This window comes from Herpailurus yagouaroundi, unplaced genomic scaffold (genome assembly GCF_014898765.1).
Source record: "Herpailurus yagouaroundi ecotype Mexico unplaced genomic scaffold, PumYag 28, whole genome shotgun sequence".
NCBI classification, from domain to species: Eukaryota; Metazoa; Chordata; class Mammalia; order Carnivora; family Felidae; genus Herpailurus; species Herpailurus yagouaroundi.
This window is the reverse complement of record NW_024412376.1, coordinates 167,500,385-167,515,028: the sequence shown is the minus strand read 5'-3', so window position 1 is coordinate 167,515,028 and position 14,644 is coordinate 167,500,385. Positions and strand designations below refer to the sequence as shown.

The following is a 14,644-nucleotide window of genomic DNA, read 5'->3' as shown; positions in this document are numbered from 1 at the left end:
GAGGGTGGTGCCCACACCTGCTACAGGGTCAAATCTCCTGCCTGAGGAGGGCGCCCACTTGGCCAGAACCCAGATGCAGAGTGAGGCGTCTGCCCTCAGCCGAGGTCCAAGTCAGTCCAGTGTCCAAGAACCCTCAGAGGCAGCCACAGCCTGCAAAACGTTGGCGGGGGGTGGGGGGGGGCAGCAACCAGCTCCCACCACCCAGCATGTGTCCTGCATCCCAGCAACACACCCTCACAGCAGGTGCCGGGAGTGGAGCCCACAAGCCCCAGGTCATATCCTCCCAGTGACACACCCTCACACTGCCACAGGCACCCACAGCTCGGGGCAATGTGTGCAGAACCTTCTAAGCAGTACAGGTGGTTTCCAGGTTTCCACTAAATGCAGCCTCATCCAGCGTTCCTTTCGAGAGGCTCTGTGAGCTCAAGGCCAAGGAGTAGAGCTGGGGGGGGCAGGGGAGTCATCAGAGGGACCTTTGCCCAGGGGTTGCGTTTGGGCCACAGTAGCTAGAAACCTGGAATTAAAGTGAGCGAGCACCTCGGCTGATGTGCCCCCTTCCGCCCTCTGCCCCCCACTCACAGCCCCTGCCCCTCCGAGGCCCAAACGGTAAAGCTCTAAGGTCCCATGGGTACAGGGTCAGAGTTCAGTCCCATTTCCATGGGGCCTCTTCCTAAGCCAGCTCCAAAGCCCACATGAGTCCTGGGGTGGGTCCTGGCCCTCCCCTTGCCCCCACCTAATGAGAAAGTCCTTTCAAGCCCAGCCACCTGAAGCCCGGCTGTGAGGTGCCAGCCAGCCCCTGTGGCCTCCCAGGGCTGCCTGTTCTCCCAAAAGATACATACAAATGCATCAAGGTCACACAGGCCACTGCGGGGGAAACACCACCAGCTTTTGAAGTCCCGTCTCCGACACCGGAGGAGGGACTTGCTCAGCTCACACGTGTGACCAGTGACGCTGGAATCCCTGGTGCTGGTGGCAGGGGTGGGGGGTAACAGGCGTCAGGCGCCCCGACGTTGACGACAAGACTCCTGAGGGGAGGACGGACAGACAACCGGCCACGGGGCCCCAGGCAGAGCAGGTGTCTACATCCAGGAGCGCTTCACGTTGGGGGCGGCCCTGCAGGGGCGGGGGCGGGGGGGGGGGCTGCCGCCCACCTCCTCCCTGTCCACAGCGAGGCTTCAAGGCGACAGCCGCTTCGGGGGCTGGAGCTGGAAGGTCAGCCTGGAGCCTGCAGGGCACTGCCCTCACTCCCACCCCTCCCTTTCCAGGAGCAGGGAGAGGGAGGGCTCCCAAAGCCCTCTGTGCAGCCTCCACCTGGCTACAGTCACCAAAACTCCTGACGGTCAGCAAGCCTCGCGTGATGACACGTTGTCTCCAGCCGAAACACTTCTCCAGCCAGGCCGCTCGGCTGACGTGATTTCCTAGTCCCGCAAAGCCTGCTAGAAAGCAGCCCGCGGGAAGACAGCCGCGGAGCCACGCGGGAAATGGGGCGAGCAGGTGGAAACGTGTTAACAAACGTCAGTGAGGAGGGTCATGGGGAATGTTAAAGTTCCATCTCTGTTCACCGATATCTGCTGTGTCCATAATTTGCACTCACTTTACTTTCCGTCGGCCTCCCATAAAGAAATCGAGTGGCCGCTCAGGTGGCCAAGCCGGTGGCCAGGCCTGCACCCTCCACAGTCAGCTAACACCCACGTGAGTCCTCCCACCCCAGGAACGGGACCCCACTCGGAGGCCCCTGCAGCTGGCATGTTGCAGCGTGTATGAGGAGAGGCCACGGGCATCACACGCCTTTCAGACTCCTCACAACACTGGACAGAGCGTGTCCTCTCCGAGTGACCACCTTGGATGCCGGAGCCCAGCTCCTGACAGGGGCCCAGGAGGGATCGCGGCTCCCATCCAGGGGACCTTGCCCCTGCCCCGAGAGTGGGGCGTGGAAACAAGAGCCTGTGAGAAAGACACCGCCATGCTGGTTCTCACAGGATTCACAGAGCGCGGCTCCCAGTGAGCCCCGGGGGTGGGGTCTGGGCCCACCTTGGAAGACCCACCCAGGCCTCCGATCTCGAGGAGTTTCGGTTCACAAGCAGGGACACCGCTGGGACACCCTGCTCACCAGGACTGGGGCGGCCCCAAGGCCAGGGCACACAGGTTGGGCAGCCATAGGTCCCCCATCTGGGCACCTCATGGCTCACACAGGCCCCACTCTCCCCCATGAACCACCCTCCGTTCGTCAAGAACCACAACAGGAAAAACAGTTCAGTGGTCCCCCAAAAAGTTCCCATGTGACCCAGAAATTCTGTTCCTGTGTATCTACCCAACAGAATGAAAACACGGGAAAATGTGTACATGGATGTTTATCGAGCTCATTCACAGCAGCCCAGAAGAGGACCCAGCCCAGAAGTCCACAGATGGGTGAAGTGTAGACAGAAGGTAGGCTATCCGTACGATGCCATTCATGCTTCCAAAGGAAATTCCAACACCTGCTGCAAGGCTGATGAAACCAGACACTGAAGACCCCACGTCGTATGATCCCCTTTCTGTGAAATGCCCAGAACAGAAATGCACAGAGACAGAACGCAGGCCAGAGGTCTCTGGGGGCAGGAGGCAGAGAGTGGACACAGCCCCCCACACGCATGCTGGGTACACGAATGCCACTGAGGCAAACAGTGAACTGCGTGTGATGTGAATGCCACCTAATTTTTTAAGAAATGACACATATAAGGGAGTCTGGGTGGCACAGCTGGTTAAGCATCCGACTCTTGACCTCTGCTCAGGTCGCGATCTCACAGTTTGTGGGATCGAGCCCCATGTTGCGTGGGCTCTGCACTGACAGCACTGTGCCAGCTTGGGAGTCTCTCCCTGTCTCTCTCTCTCTCTCTCTCTCTCTCTCTCTCTCTGCTCCTTTCCTGCTTGTTGTGCTCACACACTTTCTACAAGTAAATAAATAAGCTTTTAAAAAAACAAAAATAGGTACAACAACAACAACAAAGCTATAATGGGCCTTGTCAACAAGCTGGGTTGGTGCCCAAAAGCACATCCTTGGGAAAGGCCCAAGGCAAGCGGCAGACCGCAGGGCTGGGCCCCGGGCACTGGGTCTGAGTCTGGGGGAGAAGCCACGTGCCCCCCGCCCCCTGTGCACAGAACACGAGTGACATCTCACGTCTGACACTGCCACTTGCCTTTTCGGTTTTGTCCACGTGGTGAGGCGGCTTCCAACCCCACAGCCCCTATTCTAGAATAATCTGCAGCACGACAACTGGAGTGTCAGCAGACCAATCGTCTCCCTCAGAGTTCAGACACCTGTTAGAGGCTGCACATCCACCGCGATCAGAATACGGACGGGGTACCGAGCGCAGTGGGGCACGGCCACGCCAGCCTCTCTGGGACTGAGCTGGACTGCTGGGCGGCAGGTGAGGCCTGACCCTGTGGGCGTGGTCAGAGGGCAGAGGCCAGCAGGCCAGGAGGGCCATTCCTGAGACTCACCGGTGCTTGAAGAGGAGGGGGCAGCCCGGCACTGCTCTGCCTGTCGCCTGCCCTCCACTTGGCCCCTTGGGTCCTCCCCCACAGTCTCAAGACACGTCCGCTAAATAGGGCCGCACAGTTCTTGTGTCCAGCCACGACACAAGGCTCGGTGGGGGGACAGAGGCTGCCAAGGAAACACTGCCCCCAAAAGCCTTTCTGGTTCCGTGCACCCCTCCTCCAGATCCTTCCCAGTCTGTGACAAGTGAGTTTGCAGGTGGACCCTTCGGCAGCCCCTCCTCAGCCTGGCAAACGCCTCCCTGGGGGTCCACATGCTTTCTTGCTGGCCCTGAGGCAGCTCAGAGACCCTGGTCTCCCCCAGCCTTTACCAGAGCCCTGTCCCTGGGGCCAAATGACAGAGGTCTGGACTCAGGCTCTCTGTGGGGCACTTGGGGCCAGAGATTCTCAGGGGTGTCAGTTCCCAGTCTGGGAGCATTCATCCCGGGGAAAACAACTCTGGCAAGTGTCCTCAGTCAGCGATGCAGGGGGAATGTATGAGGGGCCAGAGGCCATGGTCCTGGAGCTGGGTCCCTGCACGCCTGACAGCTGGGCTCTCTGGAGCTCAGCCAGTCTGTCCCACCCGGCCAGGTCCCAGGGCCTGGGGTAGCCGCCTGCCGGAGGGTCAGTGCTCAGCTGCAGGGGCAGGAAGGCAGCTCCTATGTCGTCCCATGGCCTCTCATTCAGCTAACAGGTGAGGAGACCAGAGCTGGCCCCGGCTGCTGAGCCCCAGTCCTCGGCCCATCTGTACTCAATCCTGAGCCACTGCTGGGATCTGGGTGGTGCAGACTTCTCCCAACAGCAGAGAGGCTCCTTGGAGGCTCATGGGCACAGTCGGCAGGGAGTCCAGCAAGGAGGGGCCACCGAGCACGATCTGTCCCAGGACGTGCGGCTCCCATCACTCCTTCCTCTCAAAGCTGAAACCAAGACCACAGAAGGTAACAGATACCCAATGGGGCGGCACTTCTCCGGCTGGGAAGTTTTTCACTCTGTAAGTAGCACGCGGGTGCTCCCCCTGGGCTCCTGCGTGTGCTTAACTCACGGTCTGACGTCACCCTCACCTCGCGCCTCCTCCACAGCCACCAAGGACCCACCCCCACCGGGTGCTCCTGGCTAGTGTGTCCGACCCCCGCGTTCTGGGGTCACTCTGCCCAAACCCCTGCTTCTTGCCGCTCCACAGGGTAACTGCTGCACTGATGTGCCGCGAGCTCCTTGCCTCCCACGCCCTCCTCTGACTCTTGATTTTCCTTCTGGAATACACTTCCCGGTCCTTGTGCAGCAAGGATTCGGGGGTGGCTACACTTTCGTCTTCATCTAAAACCGTCTTCCATTTCATCCCGGTGCTGACGCAGCCCGGCAAGTGCCGTGCTCCCCAGGGCCCTCCCCCAGCCCAGCCTGGAGTCTGGGCCGGCGCCTGGGAAGGCTCCCCTTGCTCCCTGCCCCCGCCCCAAGGCCCATCAGATGCACCTTGGCCCTCATCCCACCCTCCCGGCCTGCCCGTGAACTTCTGGAACCTCAGAGTGATCGCCTCACCCCTGCATGAGGTGGGTTGGTTTTTCATTTTTAATTCAACGACTCTCCCTCTCAGTCCTGGGAGTTCTACAGGCTCTCCGTTCCCACACCTCGTTCTCGTGAGTCTCTGTTCATGTTTTCACCACGCATTCCACATCAGAGGCCGGGCGGGAGGGCCCCCCTCCAGACGGGTGAGTTTTACTCTGCCAGGCACCCCAGTGACACAGTGTGGGATAGGGTTTTCCTAGCTGCCTGTCACCCACGCCTCAGCTTCCTGTGTGAACCCCTCTAACCCACTCCTGCCCTGGAGCCATGCTTCCCCACTGCCACTACCCACACCCCCCCCCCCAGCCCCCGGCCACCACCAGAAGGCCATGCTTGCCCGCCCTGAACGCAGCTAACCCTCTAAAATGGTGCAAGAGACGCCTGTGACTTCAGGGCTAGGCCCCAGGAGACCCTGCCATTCCCGCTGGGGCACCAACACCATCGTGCAACCCCCCCCCCCCCCACCGTCAGCCTCCTGGTGGACAGGAGGCCGTGCAGAGGGGGACCCAGCTGCCAGAGGGCATGGAAGGAGACAGGCGACAGCCGCTGAGCCCCACCCACGTGTGGCCCACAAAATGGGGTGACTGTTCTGGTTCCCAGGGCCATGCTCTCAGCCCTGGGGCCAGCTCGGTACAATTCTGCACTCCTGGGCACCCACCGTGGGGGCTCCGCCATCCACATGGGCATTCCGTGGGCACCCCCAGCGCCACGGTTCCCACCTGGGCTCCCAGGCCCCTTGCCCCACCGGCCCTCTCCTACACCCTCACGTCCAGCTAACAGCACCCCTCAACCTCCCCGCCGGGCCTTTCCATCCCAGAGTCCTGGCTGCCATCCCCTTACCTGAGCCTCAGCCAGGTCTCCGTCACCAGCCCCAGCTTCCAGTTCTCCCCCTGAATCGACTCCCTCCCCCTGAAGGATCTGATCCCATCAAGACCGTCACCACAAGTGACCTGCACCTGGGTCCCTCCCCCTCCTGGCACCTCTCACACACACACACACACACACACACACACACACACCCTGGTGGGGCCGCCCTGCTCACTCTGCTGACTGCATCTGTCCCTCAAATCCCAGCTCCTCTGGGTCCTGGCCCCCTGGCCACCCCACCTGACAGCCCTGAAGGTGCCCACCGGCCAGCACCGCTGCGCCCATGGTGAGGGCTGCACGTGACCAGGACAGGCTCTCCCTGGGCAGCCCCAGGAGCTGCGGTGTGGTTTCAGAAATCTGCACACAGAACCCCTCGCCGCTGTCCTCGGGAAACCCCAAAACCGAGGGCCTGGGAGGGGTGGTTTCAAAGAGCCTCAGGGCGCCAAGCCCCGCCGGAGATGCATCTCCTGACCTTCCAGGAAAAGCCCCTTGATTGTCTCAAAAACTGCTACGATTCTCAAAAAAAAAACTCTCAAAAATGGCTTAATTCCCTTTTTTATTGAGGTAAAATTCACCTAAGATACAATTAACCATCTTAAGTCACATTTCAGGGGTATTTAGTGCTGTGCCACCACCACCTGTCTCCAGTTTCAAAACCTGTTTGTTGCCCCAAAAGGAACCTTGGGCCCTCTGGCCGTCGCCCCCCCTTTCCCACCCCTGCCAGCCACCACGCACGTTCTGTGTCTACGGACCTGCCCTCCGGGACAGTAGGGGAAGCAGAATCGTAAAGTTTGTGTCCTTTTGTGTCTGGCTTCTCCACATGTCACATAATGATTGGAAGACTCATCCATATTATAACCTGAAGTTCGTTCCTTTTCCTGGTTGAATAATATTCCATCGTGTGGCTGGACCACACTTCATTTCCTCACTCACCGTTGGTGGACACTTGGGCCACTTCCGATTTCTGTCACGCATAATGTTGCTATAAACGCAGGGATACGATTCTTAAACGTATCTGACATTGGGGGCACCTGGGTGGCTCAGTGTGTTGAGCGTCCATCTTCGGCTCAGGTCATGCTCCAGGGGTTCATGAGTTCAAGCCCCTTGTCAGGCTCTACGCTGCCAGTGCAGAGCCGTCTTCAGATCCCCTGCCCCCCGCCCCTCCCCAGCTCACACTCTCTCTGTGTGTCTCAAAAAATTAATGCATCCAACATTGAAGTAGTTGATTCCGCTTTTAAACTTTTTTTGTAATTACAATATCCCTAAAAATAATAGGAAACGTTCTCAAAAACTAAACACCCAACAAACGGCTGCCCCAAAGACACCACCCCCAGGGGTAGGTATGCGCTCCGTTTTCTCCAGGCACCCCGTGTATGACGGCCGCAGTCGTGGGGGAGCTTGGGGGGTCCCCGCAGGGCAGAGACTCACAGAGCCCCCGTGCAGAGCTCTAAGGAGCCCTCAGCCATGAAGGCAGCCCCACTTGAAGTGCCCCCAACATTCCCCTGCCCCCACCCTGCACAAAACAAGGAGAAATGGAAGAGCCTCAAAATACTTACTGTAAGAAAGAAAAAAACCTCCCATTCATCTAACCCAACTACTCTACATAAATTATCATAATATGAAACATTCTATTCTACTTCCGCTTTATCTATTCAGATCAGTAAAAACAAAAAAGAATCCATTCATTTTTGTCTTCTTCCTTCAAACACTTAAACTGCCCATCAATACCTAAGTTTCTTTTCATTCCAACTGTGAAAAGTACAAAACCAAATGCTTCATCAAACCGGACTCATGTAAACGCCGATGACGGCTTCAGTTCCTTCCTGCAGGAGAGGCACGGCTCAGGGCAGCCGCACTTGCCAATTCCAGCTCCGGGGCCCGACAGACCGGAGTTCAAATCTAGCTTTCCCTCTTCCCGGCTGTCAAGGTTCCAACAAGTTAAGATCTCGTCCCTGACATCTCGTTTGTAAACCAGGTACATCAGATGTTCACAAGCACCCCCACAACCTCAGCGCCAACAGAGATCTATCCCCCCGGCCTGTCACTTACACCCAGCCCCTCTGCCTTGGCCACCCCATGGCTCTGGAGTCCTTTCCTGGATCCTGAGCCTCCAGCTGAGGAGGGGTGATGGGGCGGGGACAGGACACAGGAGGATGGTCTGAGAGGTTGGGGGCCAGACCTGACACAGCAGAGCCCACTGATGCCCGCTCTGGCTGAAATTCAGCCCTGGATTCTCCTTCAAAGACAATGCCAGGGCAGTGGATCAGCACCTGGCCGAATCTCAGCCCAGGGAGTGCACAGGAGACGGCATCACTATTACTCATCACCGGCATTTGTAATGCCTGAAGTATCCTGAGTCAGGTCCTGTTTCTAGCAACCCAGGACCGGACACGCCACAGAAAGGGAGGCAGGGTGCACCTTCTAAGACACTCTCACTCTTGGGGCGCCTGGGTGGCTCAGTCGGTTGAGCGTCTGACTCTTGATCTTGGCTCAGGTCCTGACTTCACGGTTCGTGGGTTTGAGCCCCACATCATGCTCTGTGCTGAAAACATGGAGCCTGCTTGGGATTCTCTCTCCCTCTCTCTGCCCATCCCTCGCACTCTCTCTGTCTCTCAGAAATGAATAAATAAACTTAAAAAAAAAAAAAAAGACACTTCACTCTCATAATAACCTGGAAGTCACTGGAAAGTCTCAGTGACCGCTCAGACCCCATGAAACGCTCCGTGGGTGGTCTTATATTAAGTCCACACCCAAGAGAGCCGCTGACATTGACACCGGTCATTTGTTGAGCCGCTCCTATGAGCGTCCGACAGAGATGACCAAGTTCCACGCAGCAGGTCCCGTCACCCCACCTGACAAACAGGGAAACTGAGGCACAGGGCCAGGCAGGGACGGGGGAGGATTCCCACCCAGGCCCCAGTGCCTGCTGCCCTGTCTGCAGCTTCGTGCTATTTATGCCAGAGCAGGCAGCGAGGTCAGCCCAGGGAGACAGGAGAGAAACACGGAGACCCGCAGCTTTCAGCGTATGCGTTTGTCTTCCAGCTGGGAGCCGCTCACCGTGTTCCCCTTTGCTGGGCACAGGGCATGCCACATAGGAGCCGTGGCTGTCCAGTGCTGTCACCCCAAACGAGACAAAACCACAGCTCTGCCATCAAGAACTGCAAATGACCGCTGAGTCACGTATACGCCCTCAGATGTGCATCTTACACAGTTAAAAGGAGCCCGTCTTCTGTTCTGGGGACTCCCGGCAGGGCAGCGTTAGGAGAGGCACCAAAGCATCCTGACGTTACCCATCCTTCTGAAGGTAGAAGGAAATTACCTAACAGGCCTCCCGTTCGGAGAGGGGGGCGGTCCGCTGACTCCGGCTCCCTCCCCGCCACGCCACTGCCTGCGGACTAGAGATCAATCAGGCAACACTCAAGACTCCCGGCCTGTGACTCGCCCATTTCACAGTCACCATCAGAACAGGAACGTTTCCCGTTACTGTGCTCCTCTGACTGTGAAGTGCAGACCCTGAGCGATGACATAAGAGCTGGCACAGAGACTGACACTCACCGTCCGTCAGCCACTCAGCCCCTCCCTGGCCCTGCAAATGCCAGGGGCACAGGGCTGGGCGTGTGAAGCCACACACAGAAACACAGCGAAGCCTCGGAAACGAGATGGGGACCTCCCCGAGTCACTCCCTACCCAAGCAGGTGGGCTCCATAAACCACCTTCAGGGACGGGCACCTCTCAGGCCCTCCCGTTTGCCCAGAGCCTCCAAGTGCTGAGGCATCCGAAGGAAAGCTCTCCGGAGGGGCGGCCAGATGGGGCAGCAGGGAGGAGGGCCCGTGCCTTCTGAATCCTGGGATGACAGAGATGGGTGTGTGGGCCAGCCCAGCCTGCTGTGACTCAGCACTGCCGAGCATCCTTCCCAGGACTCCGCGAGCCCCCTCTGTGCCAGGCACCTGCTGGCAGAGGGAGCTCAGCTCCGGCACAGCCTGCGTGGCCAGGCTTTCCGGAACACTGGCTTTCCAGTAGCTCACCTCAGGGAGGAATGTGTTCCTCCAAGGATGGCCTCAGCTGTAGCCGGGCACTCCGAGTTTATCAGCGGAAAATGCAGCCCGGCTGGAAGTTCACATTAAAACCCCAAGCTCCTGGGGCGCCTGGGTGGCGCAGTCGGTTAAGCGTCCGACTTCAGCCAGGTCACGATCTCGCGGTCCGTGAGTTCGAGCCCCGCGTCGGGCTCTGGGCTGACGGCTCAGAGCCTGGAGCCTGTTTCCGATTCTGTGTCTCCCTCTCTCTCTGCCCCTCCCCCGTTCATGCTCTGTCTCTCTCTGTCCCAAAAATAAATAAACGTTGAAAAAATAAATAAATAAAAAAAAATAAAACCCCAAGCTCCTGAAACAGTGTCTGTGCCTGGCACCAGGATCCAATGTGGCACTGCGAGGTCGGCAGCTCGCTTCCCAGGCAGGCAGAGCAGGGAAATCGAGGCACGTGCTGATACTGCCCTCCCAGACCCAAGAGCAGCAGGACCCAGGTTGAGGGAAGACTACCCATCTCACCAGCTTCCGCTGTAAGCCCTCCCACAGCCCTGGGGTCTGCCGATGCCCTGGCTGGATTTCTCCAGGTCCCTGTCGGGGAGTCCCGAAAGGATGATGGGCTATGCAACGTCTCTGCACTTTGGGGGCCGTGCAGACACAAACCCAGGCCCTTCCCGTGGCCCTGTGACCTGCTGGTTCAATACCTGAAGGACTCCTCCCTGCTACGGCATGTCCAGGGTCCTGCGCCCCGCCAGGTGGTCAAGGAACAGAGGGCCAGCTCCACGCCCATGACCAGGGGGCCTGGGACTCCGGAAACCAGGAGGGACCGTGGACAGGGCTCTAGACGCCCTGGTCCACTGAGGCTGGGTTAAGTTGCAAACACCCTATCTGGATGTACGCTCGAGCAGACTTCACAAAGCTCAAAGGGTCCGTCTTACAAAAAGCACACATGCCCATCACATTACCCGGGCTTCTGAGAAGGCTACGTCATCTCTGACCTGAACCCAGGGTACTGACAGTTCCCAGATAAACATCAGTCACTAAAGCACTGTATTCACAAGGAATGTTAATGACCCACATCCCAGGAGTCGTTTGGGGGTACGGACGAGAGAGCGCTTCATGGAGCGCAGGGCGGAGCATGGTAACCCCCATCCAGCTGGACAGTATCACCTACCCACCCGTCAATTCTTCCTCAAAGATGGAAAACACGAATTTGACCTGTACCATCACTAGGATGCTCTTTAATGACGGCTGAGCTATCCTGGCTGGGCCTGGTCTGGGGCCCCCTTCCACTATGCCAGGATTTCACCCTTTAGCACAGTGACCAGGCGTCAACAAGAAAGCTATAACCCAGCAAGAAACACAAGCATTAACACTTTCGTTTCAAATGGAGATACCAATTGTTCCAAAAGGTTTCGCCTTCTTAAAGTTCACTCTTTCTTGGAAGGACTTTCCCTAAACAAAAGTCAAAAAAGCTTGTCACCGGGGCGCCTGGGTGGCGCAGTCGGTTAAGCGTCCGGCTTCAGCCAGGTCACGATCTCGCGGTCCGTGAGTTCGAGCCCCGCGTCGGGCTCTGGGCTGATGGCTCAGAGCCTGGAGCCTGTTTCCAATTCTGTGTCTCCCTCTCTCTCTGCCCCTCCCCCGTTCATGCTCTGTCTCTCTCTGTCCCAAAAATAAATAAACGTTGAAAAAAAAAAAAAATAAAAAAAAAAAATAAAAAAATAAAAAAAAGCTTGTCACCAACATCACAAAGGGCAGGCTGATAACCTTTCCCACACATTCCTTTCCCATCCAGCTTTCACAGTCCAGATAATACTGACAAATCCTGAACACTTCACATGAAGAGAAATTATAGTGTTTAAAAGATGGTCTTGAAGAAAATCAACGGAAATATGAGAGATGGGTAATGTCATTTTAATGTTAAACTACTATGTTATACATCAAGGCTTTTTTTTTTTAAACCCAACTGAGGTAGTTATTAATGATTCAGATATCAAAAATTTTAAGTGTCAGAATGTTTTAAAGCACTTCTGAATCCTTTTTAGAACTGCGAGAACAATGAATATTTTTGGCTTCACGATATTTTCCACTGCACTGTAATGAACAAGAAGCTTGGTGTTCAGTTTTAGACCAAAGCAGGGATTAAATCAAGAATGCAGTTTGAATTGCGTATCTATCTAAATACAAAAGTGGGGGAAACAAACCGTAACTGCAGGCAACAGTCTCCCCCAGACACATTCCCCCGCAGCTAACTCTCACACCTCTTGTCCTCCAGCCTGGAATCTTCCCAGCACTGACTCTGTGCTCACTTGTCCCCAGTGGATTAAATTAGAAAGGTAAGGGAACCAGAAAATTCAATTCATAATCCAAGACAAAAGTCTGAGCTTCGGTTTGAAAAATGAAAAGCTACTGGGGTGACCTAATATGCTCCAACTCTTCAAACAATCAAGATATTTAACTCCAGAGACAGATCCCAAACAAGATACCGCCCAAGCTCAAGCTGACTGCAGGGCACCACGCCACGGCCAGACGCAAAGATCTCAGATGGACGTGTGTCTCAAGTCCAAGGCTCAGGGACAAATATCAGACGGGACCTGACACGAAGCACCAGCCCTCCCTTCTCCGCTGCACCTTTATGACCGGTTAACACCTGCCCTCCACCCAGCCCCCGTCGGCCCCTGGAGCTTGTCTTAGAAGGGCAGCTGCCTGCTGGAGAGGGAAACTTAGGGGTACCATTCTCCATTCCGGGGCACAACCTCAAGGGCAGTATTGTTTTCCACTTTTGAAGACTTTCCCCTCAGCTGAAACGGTGCAGCTATTAATGAAACAGAGAGTGCACCACTGCTCTTCCTCCCCTTCCAATAAGACAACACAGTTAGGTGATCCTGGAATCAGGGCCGACTCCGGGGCCACGGCTGGAACCTGGACTTCTGACAAAAGTGTTTTTGGAAACACCAGAATGTTACCTGACCTGTGATACATTTCCCTGCCAGCCTCCGCTGGCATACACCTTGAAACAACAACACTGCTGTCCACCCTAGATATGACCTTTTGACGAGAGGACTTGATTTTTCCTTAACCGGAGACCAAAGTCACACACACACAAAGCCATTCCTTGTACAGATATCCTATGCAGTGGCTGTCACCTCCCCCTGACAACCCCCCCCCCCCCGCAGGACAGCAGGAGGGCTGAAACTGGCCTTAGGGGAGACTGCAGTGAGTGAGGAGCGGGTAGGTAGAAAATGACCGGGGAGGTCCCAAACCACAGGGAGCCAGGAAGCACCAGGGTCCCACCAAGCCACCCCCACCCCCACCACCACGGATAAGGAGCTGCTACAGGACAAGGTTGGGAGGCCAGTGGCTGTACCTGACGCGGAAGAACCGAATCCTCTCTGGGGAAGGCCAAGGCGGAGCAAGGAGCACCACAGGCATGCTAATCCTTCGGCCCCACACTCCGGAGAAATCTCCGACCCCAAACACCACGAAGCACAAGCTTTCAGGTCCCTGGGCTCGTCCCCTAGACGCCGGTCTCCCCAAACAGATCTGCTGCCTTCCCGGAACCGGCGCACCAGGAGGGCACGGATTTAAAGAAACCCCCACCCTGAGAGACCACCCACGTGGGGGAGGGAGGGCGGGGAAGCCCAATCCAGAAAAGCGGTCCAGCCTCGCGGGGAGCAGTGGGTTCCCTGGGTCGTCAGTGACACTGCGGCCACGATGTCCCCTGGTCGCCTCGGTGACCCCACCCCAGCGTCATCGCCCTCAGCCAAGACCCCAGCGCCTCCGCCTGCCCGCTGCGCCGGCCGGCAGCTTGTAGCCCCGGACCCCAAAGGCGCCCCCAGGACTCTGGGCCCCGCGCCCCGTACCGCGGCCCCCCGGCCCCGCGCTGTCCACAGCGGACACGAGCCCGGGCCGCCGGCGGGACGCAGCGCCCGCAGTGCGACTGGCGCAGCCGCCAGCCGCCGACCCCACGGGCGAGGGGTGCACCCGTCCTGGATTGGGGAGCACGCGGGTGGGCGCGGGCCAAGGACCCGGCCGAGGTGCGGGTTAGTGCTGGTTCGGGAAGGCAGGGCCGGGCCGTGCGATGGGGATCCGCTCTGCACACAGGGTAGGAGGGGTCAGCCCGGGACCCGGGGAGAGGAAAGTGGGGGTCCGCTCCAGAACCTGGTAGAGGTGGGGCGAGGGTCTCTTCCGGAGCGCGGGGCGAGGCCGGGGAGTACAGTCCGGGCACAACGGGGACGGGCAGAAGAGGAATGAGGGGGTCCCCCACCACCACCCCGGTTCAGGCAGCAGGGATGAAAAGGTCCTTCCGGGACGCAGGAGAAGTAGGAGGGGGTCGGCTTCGGGCTGTGGGTCGGGGACCCCGAGGTGCGAGCGCGGCGCCCAAGCACGACGGGGATGAGCAGGGAGCGGGACGCGCCCTGGCCGCGGGCAGAGGAAGGAAAGCGCGCCCCGGCCGGAGCGCGGCGGCAGGAGGGTCAGTCTTGGACCTGGCTTAGGAAGGGGTGGGGGAGGCGGGACCCGCCGCAGGGGTCCCGGCACCGTGCGCGCCGGTCGCCGAGCGGAGCGGAGGTGTCGGCGGCCGGCGAGAGAGGGGTCTGCCTGGGCAGAGAGGGACGGGCGCTCACCTTGGGTTTGTACAGCCACTTTCGGAACCTGTTCATCATCGCCGCGCCGGCCCGGCCCCG

The 14,644-nt window shown here is 58.0% G+C and overlaps 1 protein-coding gene across 1 annotated transcript in view; it reads right to left on the bottom strand.

Annotated features, from left to right (window-relative positions):
• ZFYVE28 (zinc finger FYVE-type containing 28) overlaps positions 1-14,638 on the bottom strand; it is a 124,162-nt gene extending 109,524 nt beyond the window's left edge. Inside the window, exon 1 of the mRNA XM_040495919.1 lies at positions 14,585-14,638. Within this exon, the coding sequence (XP_040351853.1) occupies positions 14,585-14,623 (39 nt within the window). The 5' untranslated portion in view covers positions 14,624-14,638. The remainder of the gene's footprint in view (positions 1-14,584) is intronic.
• Between the last annotated feature and the right edge of the window lie 6 nt (positions 14,639-14,644).